The sequence below is a fragment of the Hypomesus nipponensis genome, chromosome 27, assembly GCF_054491055.1.
Source record: "Hypomesus nipponensis isolate SF chromosome 27, ASM5449105v1, whole genome shotgun sequence".
NCBI classification, from domain to species: Eukaryota; Metazoa; Chordata; class Actinopteri; order Osmeriformes; family Osmeridae; genus Hypomesus; species Hypomesus nipponensis.
This window is the reverse complement of record NC_140387.1, coordinates 12,339,818-12,355,084: the sequence shown is the minus strand read 5'-3', so window position 1 is coordinate 12,355,084 and position 15,267 is coordinate 12,339,818. Positions and strand designations below refer to the sequence as shown.

The window sequence follows — 15,267 nt, the reverse complement described above, 5'->3', positions numbered from 1 at the left end:
CACGTTCAGCTGGGAGAACTTGTCCTGTAGCAGGGCGGGGATGATGGTGTTGAAGGAAGAGCTGAAGTCCACAAACAGGATCCTGGCGTAGGATGCTGGGGAGTCCAGATGCTGTAGGGTGAAGTGGAGGGCCATGTTAACGGCATCATCCACTGACCTGGTGGCTCTGTAGGCAAACTGCAGTGGGTCCAGAAAGGGGTCTGTGATGGATTTGAGGTGTGCCAGCACCAGGCGCTCAAAAGACTTCATTACCACAGAGGTCAGGGCGACGGCTCTGTAGTCATTATGTCCTGTTGGCCTTGGCTTTTTGGGCACAGGGATGATGGTGGAGGACTTGAAACAAGCTGGCATCTTTTTAGGCACAAAATACATACAATTGTGTAATTTATGTACTAATATTTACTGAAGGGCAAGATCAACACAACAATACTTGTGTACTGTACTTATCTATATTATTTTATTATATTAAGATACACAATAATGGGTGAAAGAAGGACGGGTTGACAGATTACTGTTACCCAACAATGCATCTTTTGAAAATACAGCACACACCTCCAACTACTGATAGTGACAATATAAAAAGAGCCTAGAAAGTGCTGCCAAAAGACCCTTTAAGTTTCCTTCTGGTTGGCCAAAGTGCCTCTATGTTGTGGGATCTTTGGGGATCTTTGGGGTCAGGGCGACGGGTCTGTAGTCATTAAAGATGTTTGTAAACACAGTGGACAGCTGGTCAGCGCAGTGCTTGAGGGTGGCAGGAGAGACAGAGTCCGGCCCAGCTGCTTTGCAGAGGTTCTGCCTCTTGAAAGTCTGTTACCTTCACCCTCCTGAATGGAGAGAGTCGTCACTGTAGAGGGGGTGAGGGGGAATGCCTCGTGGATGGGAAGGGGTAGTTCAGGACTGTCCAATTGTCTTTCAAATCTGCAGTAGAACTTGTTCAGGTTGTTGGCCAGGCGGGAGTCGTTGGTGGAGTGGGGGGCACTGGGCTTGTTGTTGGTCATTAGCAGAGAACTGACACTTCAGTTTCTCAGAGTACAGTCGTTTAGCCTCTCTCACCGCCTTGCTAAACCTGTTCTTCGACTCCTTGAATCTGTCTCTATCCCCACTCCTAAAAGCTTCCTCCTTCTCTGACCTCAACCTTCTAAGCTCTTCTGAGAACCAGGGCTTGTCGTTGTTGAAGCTCACCCTGGTGTGTGTTGAAATACAGCAGTCCTCACAGAAGCTGATGTATGATGTCACAGCCTCAGTGAGTTCATCCAGACTATTGGTAGCAGTCGTGAACATATCCCAGTCAGTACAGTCCAAGCACACCCGCAGATCCTCCATAGCCTCACTGGTCCACTGTTTGATGTCCTCACAACAGGTTTACAGAGCTTTAATTTCTGCCTGTATGCAGGAATCAGATGGACCATGGTATGGTCAGAGTGGCCCAGTGCTGCACGAGGGACGGCGTGGTAGGCTCTACCGACTGTAGTATAGCAGTGATCCAGAGTGTTCTCTTCTCTGGTTGGGCATTTGATGAATTGTCTGTATTTAGGGAGTTCGTGGCTGAGATTACCTTTGTTAAAGTCGCCGAGTACAATAACAAGGGAATCCGGGTTTGAAAAATGATTCCAGATCCGGAGAACAATGTTGCAGAATCACTGTCACATCTACACACCAGCCACTGTTGATGTAGACACAAATACCACCGCCTTTGGTTTTGCCAGAGTGTGCAGTGTCCCGATCAGCTCTCAAAAGTTGAAAGCCTGCCAGATGTAAGGCGGTGTCCGGGATCAAATCTCACAGCCATGTCTCCGTGAAGCACAAAACCAAAGATGAAAGAAAGTCTGTTTTTTCATCAGTAGCTGAAGTTCGTCCATTTTATTGCACAGTGAACGTATGTTGGAGAGGAAAAACTTGGAAGCACTGTTCGGATTCCACGTCTGCGTAGCCGAACTAGCGCTCCCGCTCACTTTCCCCTTCTACGGCGTTTCACTGCATGAGCAAAGCCTAACGCGGCACTGGCTAGAATTCCCACTAAAGGCCGTTATATGCTACTCCATACTATACGATTACGGACACATGGGAAGGGCCTACGCATAGTTGGAATGCCCTGAAACGCCCTCTCCGTCGTCTGCGGGGACGACGGAGACCTTTCCCGTGCACCGTTTAAATTCCTGTCGATCCGTTGTGCCGTGCTGTACGCAACGGATACCCCTTGGCTGTGATTGGTCCGCTACGACATCATTTCCAAACAACATCATTTCCGACTTCGACAGAAAGGCGTTTTCTCTAAGGTCGTCTTTTTGAAAGACGTCTGTGATGAGAACTTCTTGGAGAGAAATTTTATTGTGAGCTAGTTTATGCTCTACTCTAGCGAATTCAGAAACGTGAGTTTGTTGTCTGTGCACTGACTGCCACAGTTTAGTGACCTAGAGTAGTACATTGTAGTTTTGACTGTACATACAGTTTGTATGGATCTTTTTGTTTCCAATTATATCAGTCTTTTTGTTTATCATTTTTCACATTGGATTATACACTTGGTGGAGAAATGAATTCACAAAACTAGAGCCTTGTCTTTATCGCAGGAGTGTCAAACCCATTTTCACCGAGGGCCACATCAGCATGGTTGCCGTCAAAGGGCCAGTTGTAACTACGATGTAACGTCAGTAACAATGTAAAAACATGGTGTTTTTGTTGTAGCTTTTGTGAACATAGGGCATATTATGCTGCAATTTAAGTCCGCCTTTTAATTCTTGGACAATCTGCTGTTTTTCTTGGAGGATACATTTGCAAATTTTGTGTTTGGTGACAAAATGCAAGCGCGCATAGCGCAAGAGCAAAACTTGTTTTGCCCTTCATCTGAACGCAGAATAGCTTTTTGAGCTTTATGTAAAATAAACATTGCCGTTTTCCAATAGTCTAGGTAAAACCTTGTCTAATGAAGGTGATGTCTTCATCATTGCTGGCTCCAAATTGTCGATAAGGGAAGCAGAAACATGCTAGCTTGGCTGAGTACTCTAACCAAGTTCGAAAGCGATACCAACTTGGGTTGAATGCCAGAGGACCTTGGCTGAAAATGCACATGGGGTACGTTCGCAGAACCGGCTGCATTGGAGTGCTGTCATTCAAACCATGCTCGCCTTCACCCAGTTAAACTTTGCGTTTAACACTGATGTGCATACACTGCTTTCTAGAGGCGGGATGTCGTCACTTTGCCGTAACACAATTGAAATGCATGGTGAGAGATGTCGTTTATGGTCAATGCACACTGTAAAGCAGCGTAGACTTATTTCAATAGCCCATTAATCTTCCGCGGGCCACATAAAATGACGCGGCGGGCCTTGAGTTTGTCTTTAATATAATATTATGTGACTGCACCTGCTGCACTCATCGTCTGACTTGTGACAGCTGGTAAGAGTGTCACACGTGTGATGAGAGGTGGGAGATAAACAACGACGATTTCTAACTTACAAAGACGCAACAAAGCAACGTGTTTTCGACAAAAAAACGCTTCTCCACCTACTGTTCTGGCGGTGAATTGTTTTCAGCACCCCCAGCCTTCGGAGAACCATAAAGGCAACAGAAATGCTAATTAATCCGTCCTATCCGGCGGCCCGCCCATCCGTAACGGAGTCGGAGTACCATACTGGCACCTTTAATCTGCTGCTGGAAGCAGGAAAGTGGGAAATAAGTCCACAGGAGTTGTGGTCCTTATGTTCAGAAGTACTTCTCTTGTTAGAGAACCCCGGAAATCTTGGCAGAACACTGAATTAACAGACAAAACGAGACAAAACAGAGCGCACCTAACAACCGCGCCACCTTTGATGTTATGGTGCGCGCGATATCCGCCTCTCCCCTACTCATTAGCATTTAAAGCTACAGATACAGAAATCGCACGTGCAAAGCTCATTGTGGGACTGCTCAAAGTGGCTGTAATTCTGCACCGAGACAGAATTTTGGGAAAGAGACTTTATTAAGGGACCACTAATCTCTCTATAAAAACATCCAAAAACAGCATGTCATGGGACCTTTAAGGCCTTAAAGGGTCTTAAAATCTTTGAAGCTAAATATCTGGGCAAGAGCTTTCCAGGTTTAACAACATTCAGATATGCGTATTTTCTTTCTGATTTCAATGTATGACACCTAATTTGAAAGTTTACAATCTGCACTTTCACAATCACTAAAAAACAGAAAAAGGACCTCGGCCGACAACATCCCCTTTTTATCAGACCATGTCACATATTGTAGGGCTGGACTTAACAGATTGTTTTGGGCCATAGCTGTGCATGACTGTTGCTATGACAGATTGCTTGACATAGGAGCTGTCAAGAGTCAAGAGTGGGTAAAACGGACATACAGTGAACCTCAAAGTGCATTGACACCTCTTTCCTATGCAAATATCACAATAAAAAAATGTAGTTGTGAAACTTTGAAAAAGCCACAGAACTGACAAACTTTTTTGGCTCTGGAATGTACCTTTTCAGCCATTGGTTGGGCCATTTTCAGCCCAACCAATGTTACATACCCTATTCAAAAACCTTAAGGAACAGTGTGAGATACCCAAAAAGCCAGTCAATACTCCCTTTACATAAACATTTTGTGTTGATGTTAATAACTTGCAATTTAGGGACTATTTAGTCCTACCTTCAAAGTACTGTGCTGATGAGTCTGCTGGAGAGCTTGGAGCCAGTCCTGCCCTCTCTGGACTAGCCTACGAACAAAATACAAAAAAACCTCACCCACAAGAATGTTTCAGAAATGAGACATTCTTGGCTTCTGTGTTGTTGGCCAATGTGTATAGTGAAATACTGTAGTACAATCCCTTGTTTGCTGTGATGAGAAGTGATGATATCCCCTAACAGTGAAAAGTGACAATAGTAGTAGTACCTGTTGAGAAATGCTGGATACTGAAGAGCCTTTGCGATGGAGGGTGTCTGCCAGACACACGGTGAGCAGGGAACTTGGCAGGATAGAGCGGAAGTCATTGAAGGAGCGTCGGCGCAACAAGTCGACATCTTCACCGCTGGACAAAGGAGGGGCAACCGGCCGTGGGAACAACTTGGACAGTAGAGGTTCTTCAGTGTTGCTATAGCGACCAAATGCCCTGGTAACACCCAAGAGGCTGGGAACGGTGTACCTGCATAGGTATTCTAGGAGAAGGAAGGTCGGTGGGGTGGGTTGTGATGGTTGTAAATATTTATTTACAGCACTAGTCTAATGAAACATTAAAGTAAAAAAAAAATGCTTGCTGGCCAACTTTTCCCATTATCTGGCTGCTAGCATTATTAAATAAGGACCATTTTCCTGGAGAACATACAAATTCTAAAGGAACTTGTAATGGAAAGTATTTTTTGGCTTGAGGTTTATGGGGGCTCAGGTGGGTTATCTCCTGGGCCATTCTGTTTGCTTCTTCTACCTGTGCTGACATGGGTTCCTTTGCAATAAAAACATACAGAACAGATTGCTCTCCTGCCCATGCCCCATGACATGATGAGCACTTGGACTTGGCCTCCACTTATATGGCTGCCCACTGCTCCTGGCTGTCCTGGAAGTATGGACACCAGGAAGGGTGAAAGCAGTGGACGCATTTATTTTGTTGACACTGGAGCGTGTGTCACATGTTGACAACTAAAGATTGCTATCTAACCCATAGATACAAGGTGCTCATCCATAGCGACAGAACAAACACTCTCGTAACTAGGGCTGTCCCCACTCAGTTGACTAGTCGATTTTCTGGTCGATATGCTCTTAGTCGACTAAGCTGCCGTATGGCAGTGAGAGATCTGATTCCCGCTTGTGTCATCATTGCTGAATTAACTAAATGTTCTACAGAAATTGTAGATTATATTATTTAAGACAAATACAGCGACTTTAAAAATATATAATTAAATATATAGGAAAAGGTGTTACTGTTTTCCCTTTTGTTAATCTGCGCATTGTTTTGGTTTGGTATTTTGCACACGGCACGAGCACAATTGGCTGCAGAACTACAAACTTTGCTATAGCCTACTTTGTTAACGTCGAATGTGATGTAGCCTACCACCTGAAAAACGTAAGTTGGTTTAGCCCTACTTCGCTCATGCTAACGCGCTGGGTTGAAAAATGAATATGCCCATTATAAGAATCACATCCAAATCGAATGACATTATCTTCTCCGGCCAAGACAACAAAATCTTTCTCTGTTGCAAGGTTCCCCACTCAGCTTCACGTAAGTTCACATGCTGCAAGTTCAGGCAGTGATAAGCGCGCTCTGATGATTTGCATATGAAACTTTTTTTTGTAGTAGTAGTAGTAGTAGTAGTACATTGTAAGAGATACTAAATACCATCGGCATTTGGTTACAACAGGACTGGTGATACGAGTCTTATTATTAGTAGGCTATTAGCGGCTGAATCTGCAATGTCCAGCAGCCATTGAGTCAGATCGTGAAAATGTTTGTACGTTTTTTTTTTTTGTAAAGCGTTTCAAAGTTCGATCAGTCAATTTTCAGAGGTTTTAGTCGAGTCTTGGTCGACCAAAGAAAATCTTAGTCGGGGACAGCCCTACTGATAATAATACAAAATACTAAACTGAAGAGATTTTACCCATGGTGATTCATCAATGACGATACCCATATCAGATTTGAGGTTGAAATTACACGTTGCATAACACACTTTTGATTCAGATCTTTTGATCAAAGTTTCCCAAAATCTGGCTACATTTATGCAAGTCAAAAAACATCTGTCATTTTGAATACCTTTATCGTGGGCTTCTGGGTTATGGCAGATATCCAGCAGCAGCTGCATGATATCCAAGACAGCCCCCAGGATCTGACAGAATGAACAGAGCACTAGATGACCACCTTTCACAAACTCAACAGTGTATTATTCTGGCAAATCACAAACAATCCCACTCAACACACTCTCACACACGTTTCCTCTTAGACTCTCATCCCGCTGGGCCACATCTGATAGCAGTGTCACCAAGCAGAAGGAGAAGTTCTCTGCCACAGGAAGGGCCTCTGTGAAGGAGACAGGATAACACACTGATGACATATCCTTCTATATCAGGGGAAATATAGTATGTGCTATACAGCTTATACTTGGGACACTGTGAAAACAACAGTTTGCTGCAGCTTACTCTTACAAATATATCTCAAAATGACAATGACATCAGTTTACCTCTTCCCTTCTGTTCAGAGTTTTCTTCAATCCACTGGACCCTGGGAAGGCCCTTTAGCAGCCCAATAATGTACGGGACAATAATATCTTTGTGCTTCAAAAAAAGGAATAAAGAAAAAAACAAAAATAAACACGAGCATCTCTTATTTAACAATGATAATTAAAGTTAAAGGCAGGATAGACAAGTTGTGGTCTATCAGGACCAAAACCTCAAGCCACTGGAACAGTTTCTTTCCATCCGCAGTTGGCCTATTTAACAAAGGTAAGGACTCCCATTGCCATTAGCAATTTATGAAGTCCATCTATCACTTACTACACATTGCACAAGTCATCTACCAGTCATTTTGCACCATCTTATTTGAGATCTTATTTTATATTTTCCATTTTATAATATTGTTCAGAATGATTTAGACTGTTGTACTTTTTCTACTTTTATATTTAAGATTAGTATGTTTATCATATGCACCTTCCTGCCACAGAAAATTCCTTGTTTGTGTGAACTTACATGGTGAATAAAGCCCATTCTGATTCTGATAGAGAACCTAGCAATTTTAGCTAGAGTTTGAAAGGATTCAAACCAAAATATCCTACCCCCTCCCTTGAAAAGCCACTCCTCTAAAACACATGAACATGCTGCCTGACTACTGCTGGGACATAGGTACAGACAGGTAGCCCGTCCAATCATTGCATACAGTCAAATTGCCGTCAAATCATTAGAGCCTATCCGACTTTAATGACTGGTCGTGTTTATTAGTGCTGCGACGCACATATTGGATTAAAATGAAATCAGTGACAAACCTTTAGATCAGGGGTGTTCAATCCTGGTCCTAGGGGTCCGCTGTTCTGTATGTTTTAGATGTTTCCCTGCTCCAGCACACCTGATTCAAATGAATGGTTGTTACCAGACTTCCACAGAGCTTGATAACAGCCCATTTATTTGAATCAGGTGTGTTGGAGCAGGGAATCTTATACATTCAGGACAGCGGACCCTGAGGACCAGGACTGAACACTCCTGCTCTAGATTTATTGGCTGCTATCAGGATGGGAAGTTTAACCTGCAAGTCAGACTCCACCAAGAAGATGCCCAGGGCAATGACAGCATCCCTCCTCCTCTCATCTAGCTGGAACACCCCCCTGAAGTCCACAGGGCACATGCATTGAAGCTTCTGGACCTGAAGGAGAACAAGAACACTCTGTAGTAGAACTATGTATTCAACTGGGCAGGACAGATATCATTAGGAATCAAGAGACAATTCTGATCAGCAGCCCAGAGTATTTCCACTCCACATCATGCAAAGCAAAATTCTGACACATGCCTTTGTGTCAGATCACTATTGATATTGGTATAAAGACTAGCTATTTAGCTGTACCCAAACATCTTTAATACTCTGCTTTTTGTCGAGAATCATCATTCTTTAAATATGGACGTATTTAAATTTAAACGTAACCTAAACTTCCCACTTGTCAACAAGGCTCACCGTAGCCTAGCCGACCATACTAGCTAGGTAAACATGATTCAAGTGAATTAGCTACTGTTTGTAGACAGTATGATGGAATCGATATCTTAGTTAAAGCAATTAACTAACGATATAAATGAAAAGGGGGAGTTCCCCACCCAAAACCAGACTGCATAAAATGAAAACAAACAAAAACACACAAAACATAAATAACAAAGAAAACCATAAAACGTATGAAACTTGCTGCATAACCCCGGCTTTGCCAATGTGGAGTAGCTGCTAGTTAGCAAGCTAGAGCCAAACGTTAGCCATTTCATCCCAGCGAAACCATAACTGTCGGCAAAACAGGCCCCAACGACTATTTATAATACTATTTGACATGCAAAACAGGTCTCCACTGTAAGTCAACAACGGCCATATAAAGATGGGCCCTCAATGCTTACTAAACTACTTAATACTAACAACATATTCTCACTTTATCTACGGGAGCTGGTCGGTGTGCAGCCAACGATCGTGCCAAGGACAATACAGTGTTAAAATAAAATCCTCTCGTTCCTCCTTTCACAGACATGTTTATGGTGACAGACTGCAAACTAACTATACATCTAATTTTTTCTGCATCTTCAAGCGTGGGTCCCAAATAAACTGTGGACAAATTGTCATACACAGACTGAAGCTGAGTGAAGGCATAGACCTTTTAAGTAGACCAAGCGTTGTACCCAGCTTATATACAGTAGACACAGCGAGTCTGCTCTTTAAAGATGGCATCCCCATTCATTTCTATGGAAAGTGCTCAGTGGCGCAGTGAGGCAAGCAGAGCGCGAACGGACCGCGCCATCTTTCCAGTTCCGGTCTTGCGCATAACAGCGGCTCGCCTTGCTCCAAACTCCAAGACTTTTAAAATTGTATCTATTGAGAAATACACATTTACATACAAAATAGACAACGTTCAAACAATATTAACAACTGTGTTAATAGAAAATGTGTGTTTGCTGAAAGCAGTTGAAAAAATGAATGGTGAAAAAGTTTTTTTTTTAGTTTTTAAAAGAGGTATGTGCAATAAATAATGTAAGAGTATGTTGTGAAAGTATAGCTCAGACATGAAAATCCGTCACCTTTCGGCGAAATTTGCCGTTTTGAACCCAAAACAGGTGACCAACGTGAATCGTGTAGATTCGATGAGAAATGTTTTTTTGGGGTGGGGGGGTATTCATATTCAGTGAACTGCGAACAGGTGCGCGTGTCAGAATTGAGTGCGAGTGCATGGAAAATTAATACGAAGGGCCTTGCATCACCAGTGCAAACCACCATCAGAAGCTGAAAGCACCTGGCCTCGGTGAATGATGGTTTCAATCATTTTTATTTTTACTGGTATATCTAAGTTAAGTTACCCAGGAGCTCTGTTGACATAGATTTAGCTAACGTTAGCTACAGCTTGATGAATTGAGTCATTGAACACAGCAGGAGAGAACGCAACGTTAGCCAGCTAGCTAGTTAAAGCTCCAAATGAACGTATGTGCCGCCTACACACAACAGTGACACTGACAGATCGAAAGCTAATTTGAGACTATATAAAGACGGAAAACCAGGCTAAGAAACGTAAACCTAATTACCTTAACTAGACAACGTTTTACAAATTGGACAAACGTCTATGTTTGTTTGTTTCAAGCTCCAAAAACAATTTTTCGCTCAAATCACCCCTGAAAATTCGCAGAATTTGCATGCATTAGCAGGGCGCTCGCTGTGGTGGCGTATACGGGACCGGTTCTGGTGGGCCGGTCTGGATCAAAGTCCAAGGCCTATTTTTAGTCCCTGTCTCTCCCTGCCGTTATATCAATAAGCAGACCTGCCAACCTGTACGCAATTTGTGTAGCGGATACGCATTTTGACTTTAAAGTACGCTGGTACTTGTATTGGCTGTCAATCATGATGGAAGAGTAGACAAGTTAAGTTACAGCATGTCCACCATCTCTTGTGGGGGTTATGCATTAAGCCATTTGTGGTGCCCTTACCACATTGTGCCTCATATACTGTAAATGTTAGTCCCAGTGACAGGCTGGCATCAAATGGCTTGCATAACACTTAGTAAGGAGGCAATAATAATTTTTGACTCATGGCTTAAGTTATGTTTCTCCAGCTCTCCCCAGGTTGGCAAAAAAGTATCTAAAAATGCTTCAGATTGATGCTTTAAAATATGGACTATTTAAATTTTTCTTATGGGGGAGCATGCACCCGGACCTCCTTACAGGGGTATATACTTCTCACCTTTTTCACCCCTGACCCGTTTTCATGCCTGGTAGCTGAGAAAAAACATTTAATAAAATCACGATAGAAAAATATTTAGTAATGCATTACAATATGTTCTTACTTTTGAAAAAGGAGGGATGGAAAGAGTATCTTATTTGGAAAAATTTGAAGTGTTTCTAGTTTGAAAATTGGCAAATATAATGATGTTAAAAGTATGAAGCAGACGGTGATCTCATCAGAAGCAGGTTTTATTTGTTTACACTTACATTACATTTATGCATTTAGCAGACGCTTTTATCCAAAGCGACCTCCAAGAGAGAGCTTTACAAAAGAGCATAGGTCACTGATCATAACAACGAGGTAGTCCCAAACATTGCAATCAGCCAAAACATGAAGCATACATTGTGAAAAACTAAACAAGTGCAAAAGGGAAGACCCATAAGAGCATGCAGTTATACAAGTTAAATTAAAACAACATGAACCCCAAAAAGTGCAAGACTGTACCTGTAATAGAATAATCAACAGTAAAATATTTCACAGCGAGTACAAGAGTTCAAGAGTTAACTTCGTTATAACTAACCTACAAGAGCAAACAAGTCTCTCAATAAGAGTCTGTGATCCTGGAGGAAACTAACATCAGGTCCAATCAAGCAAGCATTCCTAAGTGCCGTTGTACTCCCGGGACAAGTGCGTCTTGAGCCTTTTCTTGAAGGTGGGGAGACAGTCAGTGTCCCTGATGGAGGTGGGGAGCTGGTTCCACCACTGGGGGGCCAGACAGGAGAAGAGCTTGTGTTGGGACCGGGTAGTCTTGAGGGGTGGGACCACCAGGCGGTTGTCTGAAGAAGACTGTAGGTGGCGGGTGGGGGTGTAAGGCTGCAGGAGAGACTTGATGTAGTCGGATGCAGTCCCGTTCACTGCTCGGAAGGTCAGTACCAGGGTCTTGAATCTGATACAGGCCGTGATGGGTAGCCAGTAGAGAGAGATGAGGAGCGGGGTAACATGGGAGCGTCTGGGTAGATTGTAGACCAGGCGGCCCACTGCGTTCTGAATCCTCTGAAGAGGATGGGTTGCGCATGCTGGGGGACCAGCGAGCAGCGTGTTGCAGTAGTCCAACTTGGAGAGGACAAGTGCTTGGACTAGCAGCTGGGTGGAGTGCTCAGACAGGTATCTCCTGTTCTTCTGGATGTTGTAGAGGGTGAATCTACACGACCGGGAGACTGCAGCAATGTGGGCCGTGAGGGAGAGCTCGTCATCGATGGTAACCCCAAGGTTCCTGGCAGAGGATGAAGGGTTCACCGTCGAAGATCCCAGGGTGATTGAGAGATCATGGGAAATTGAGGGTTTAGCCGGGATGATGAGAAGTTCTGTTTTGGCGAGGTTCAGCCGGAGGTGGTGCTCGGTCATCCAGGCGGAGATGTCTGTGAGGCAGGCCTCAATCCTAGCTGAGATCCCCGGATCAGTCGAGGGGGACAACAGGTACAGCTGCGTGTTGTCAGCGTAGCAGTGGTAAGAGAAGCCATGGGAGGGGATGATTTGTCCAAGCGAGGTGATGTACAGAGAGAGGAGGAGGGGTCCAAGAACGGAGCCCTGTGGGACGCCAGTGGAGAGCTGGCGAGGGCCTGACAGTTTTCCTCCCCAGGAGACCTGGTAGGATCTTCCCGATAGGTAGGATGAGATCCACTGGAGTGCAGTGCCAGTGATGCCCATCTCAGAAAGTCTGGAGAGCAGGATCTGGTGGTTAACCGTATCAAACGCTGCAGAAAGGTCCAGCAGAATGATGATGAATGACCTCGAAGCCGCTCTGGCAGACAGGAGGGCAGTGGTGACTGAAAGGAGGGCAGTCTCTGTGGAGTGGCTTGAAGCCCGATTGGTTGGGGTCAAGCAGGTTGTTCTGAGAGAGTTTGACAGTTGGTACAGCACGTTCAATAGTTTTTGAAAAGAAGGGTAACAATGATACCGGTCTGTAGTTCTGGAGGACGGCAGGGTTAAGGAAGAGTTTTTTGAGTCGAGGGGTAACTCTGGCCTGTTTGAAGGCAGAGGGGAAGGTGCCGGAGGTAAGAGAGGAGTTTAGGACATGGAGAAGAAAAGTTATGATGGAGGGGGAGATGGTTTGAAAGAGAGGGGAGGGGATAGGATCAAGGGGACAGGAGGTGGGGCGTTGAGAGGGAATGAGGTCAGAGATCTCTGCCTCGGACGGGAGAGAAAGAGTTAAGATATTTAGTTGCGTCAGTCATGGAGGGTGAGAGGGTAGGATACGTGGGTTTAGCGAACCGACTGCTAATGTCGACGACTTTTTTCTCAAAGAAGGTGGAAAAGTGTGTGCTATCAGGGTGGAGGGAGGAGGTGAGGGAGGTGGGTTAAGAAGGGTGGAGAAAGCAGAGAAAAATTTGTGGGGTTTTGAAGCAGAGTTAATTTTGTTCAGAAAGTAGTGGGTTTTAGCACCAGTTATGTGAGAAGAGAAGGATTTAAGGAGGGAGTGATACTTATCAAGGTCCAGACCATCTTTGGACTTGCACCATCTCCTCTCAGCTGCCCGAAGGGTGGACCGTTCTTCACGAATAACATCCGTAAGCCACGGGCAGGAGGGAGAAGATCGTGCAGGCCTGGTTGACAGGGGACAGAGAGAGTCAAGGGATGCAGTTAAAGTGGTTAACAAGGAGTCTGTGGCAGTGTTAGTGGGGTGGGACAAGAACTTGTCAATGGGAGGGAGGAAGGATGTTACAATTGAGGAGAAATGGGAGGGGGATAGGGAGCGCCGGAAACGTACAAGGGGAGGGGAGGGAGGAGGGGTTGGAGGGAGAGAGACAGAGAATTGGATAAAGTAGTGATCAGAAATGTGTAGTGGGGTAACAGAGTTTAAGTCAGTGATACAGTTACGTGTAAGGATGAGTCTAGCAGTTTGCCTGCCTTGTGGGTCACCGGTGTGCTCAGCAGCGCCAGGTCGAAGGAAGTCAAGAGAGACAAGAAGTTGACAGCCTGCGTTCCTTGGAGGTGGATGTTGAAGTGCCCAAGGACTATCAGGGGGGTTCCATCATCCGGGAGGACGCTGAGGAGCATGTCCAGCTCCTCCACAAAGTCGGCTAGCGGTCCTGGTGGGCGATAAAGAATAAATAAGCATCCTTTGATAGGATCAGTTGGCATCACATCAGTGGCGTAACAATGACTTGGCGGGCCGAGTGCAGATCTCAGCAACGGGCCCCTTAACCCACTTGTCGTCAGACGAAATTATTGAGTGTTGATCTTAGCGAGGCGCATGGAAATGTACTTATTATCAGTGTTGCGTCTTAACACGTTCATGAACTCGCTCATAATTTTGGTGAACGTGAACTAAACGTAGCCTACTGTATTACTGCCTGATGAACGATACTGTGCAGTGGACGCATTCATTCTGGTGTCTGTGAAGGGCACGTTCACTCTTTTCAATTTCGTTTAATAAGGTGCCTGATTTCTAGAGACTTCCAGGCTAAAAACACACCGTTAACAGTCTTGTGTCCAAGGTTACCCAACCTGTCAATCGCTGGTGTGCTTTCTGTCTTCTACTGTCTATGCATGGCAAGTGTGAGAAAGCCGAATTGCGTAGAGGCAGAGAGCGGTATTGCAGACGGCAGCCACATATTGAAAAAAGAACTGAACTAGTTCATTATTTGGAGCTTTGAACTTAGTTCAACATTTTGAATTATGAACTATGAACTGAAGTAGTTAGTTCATGTAGAAAGTGAACTTTCCCAACACTGCTTATTACAATACACATTGTGAATTTATTGGTGAATGTTTGATTAGATTTTTGTTAGCTAGCTTAACGTTTAGCCTATCTAGCTTAAGTTATTTTCCAACAACATCCTGCACATTGTTTTCAATATCTAACCTGGCTGCTGCCTTGTGCCTATACGTGCATTTAATGACGTTTAATAGCCGTGTCTAAATGCATTCAATAGGCTATACCAGACATTATAATACGGGTGGTTGCAATCAAGCATTCTGATTGGTTGAGAGTGAGTCACGGGGTGTGGTTTATTGAGCATTAAGTGCTGTACGCCTTATTACATTTACCTTAAAACGGGAGCGTTCCGTATTAGTGCGCACTCAGAATAACTAAAATGTTGCTTAAGAAAAAGACTGTCTACAAGTACTGGTGTGCAGCAATTTATTGGTTAGCAAGCTAAACTAGCAACATTCGGTTAATTTTTGAGCAATAATATTGCACTGTCCCGTGCTATCAGTGCTAACTAGCGTACTGGTCTAGCTACTGAAAAGTTGGACGGATGCTCAGGTCTAGCGATTAGTTGCTAACTAGACATCCACTTATTTAATTTGAGCTTCGTAGCCACGCAATTACATGACCTCCGCTGCGCGTCGGGCCTAACAACACCCTTGAACACGTACTTTATTGGCGATAAAGTACTGCCTCTCGTACCGTATTG

General features: G+C 44.3%; 1 protein-coding gene across 4 annotated transcripts in view; it reads right to left on the bottom strand.

The window, feature by feature from the left end:
* pi4kaa (phosphatidylinositol 4-kinase, catalytic, alpha a) overlaps positions 1 to 9,458 on the bottom strand; it is a 118,622-nt gene extending 109,164 nt beyond the window's left edge. For 2 of the 4 annotated variants that reach the window (XM_084693901.1, XM_084693900.1), the window contains exons 1-7: positions 9,075 to 9,458; positions 8,198 to 8,314; positions 7,143 to 7,236; positions 6,894 to 6,982; positions 6,719 to 6,791; positions 4,870 to 5,132; positions 4,627 to 4,693 (exon numbers count right to left, since the gene is read on the bottom strand). In XM_084693901.1, coding sequence (XP_084550027.1) covers positions 4,627 to 4,693; positions 4,870 to 5,132; positions 6,719 to 6,791; positions 6,894 to 6,982; positions 7,143 to 7,236; positions 8,198 to 8,314; positions 9,075 to 9,170 — 799 coding nt within the window. In that variant the 5' untranslated portion in view covers positions 9,171 to 9,458. Of the gene's footprint in view, positions 1 to 4,626; positions 4,694 to 4,869; positions 5,133 to 6,718; positions 6,792 to 6,889; positions 6,983 to 7,142; positions 7,237 to 8,197; positions 8,315 to 9,074 lie in introns of those variants that run through there. The other 2 variants (XM_084693899.1, XM_084693902.1) reach the window with 2 other exon arrangements.
* Positions 9,459 to 15,267: the final 5,809 nt, after the last annotated feature.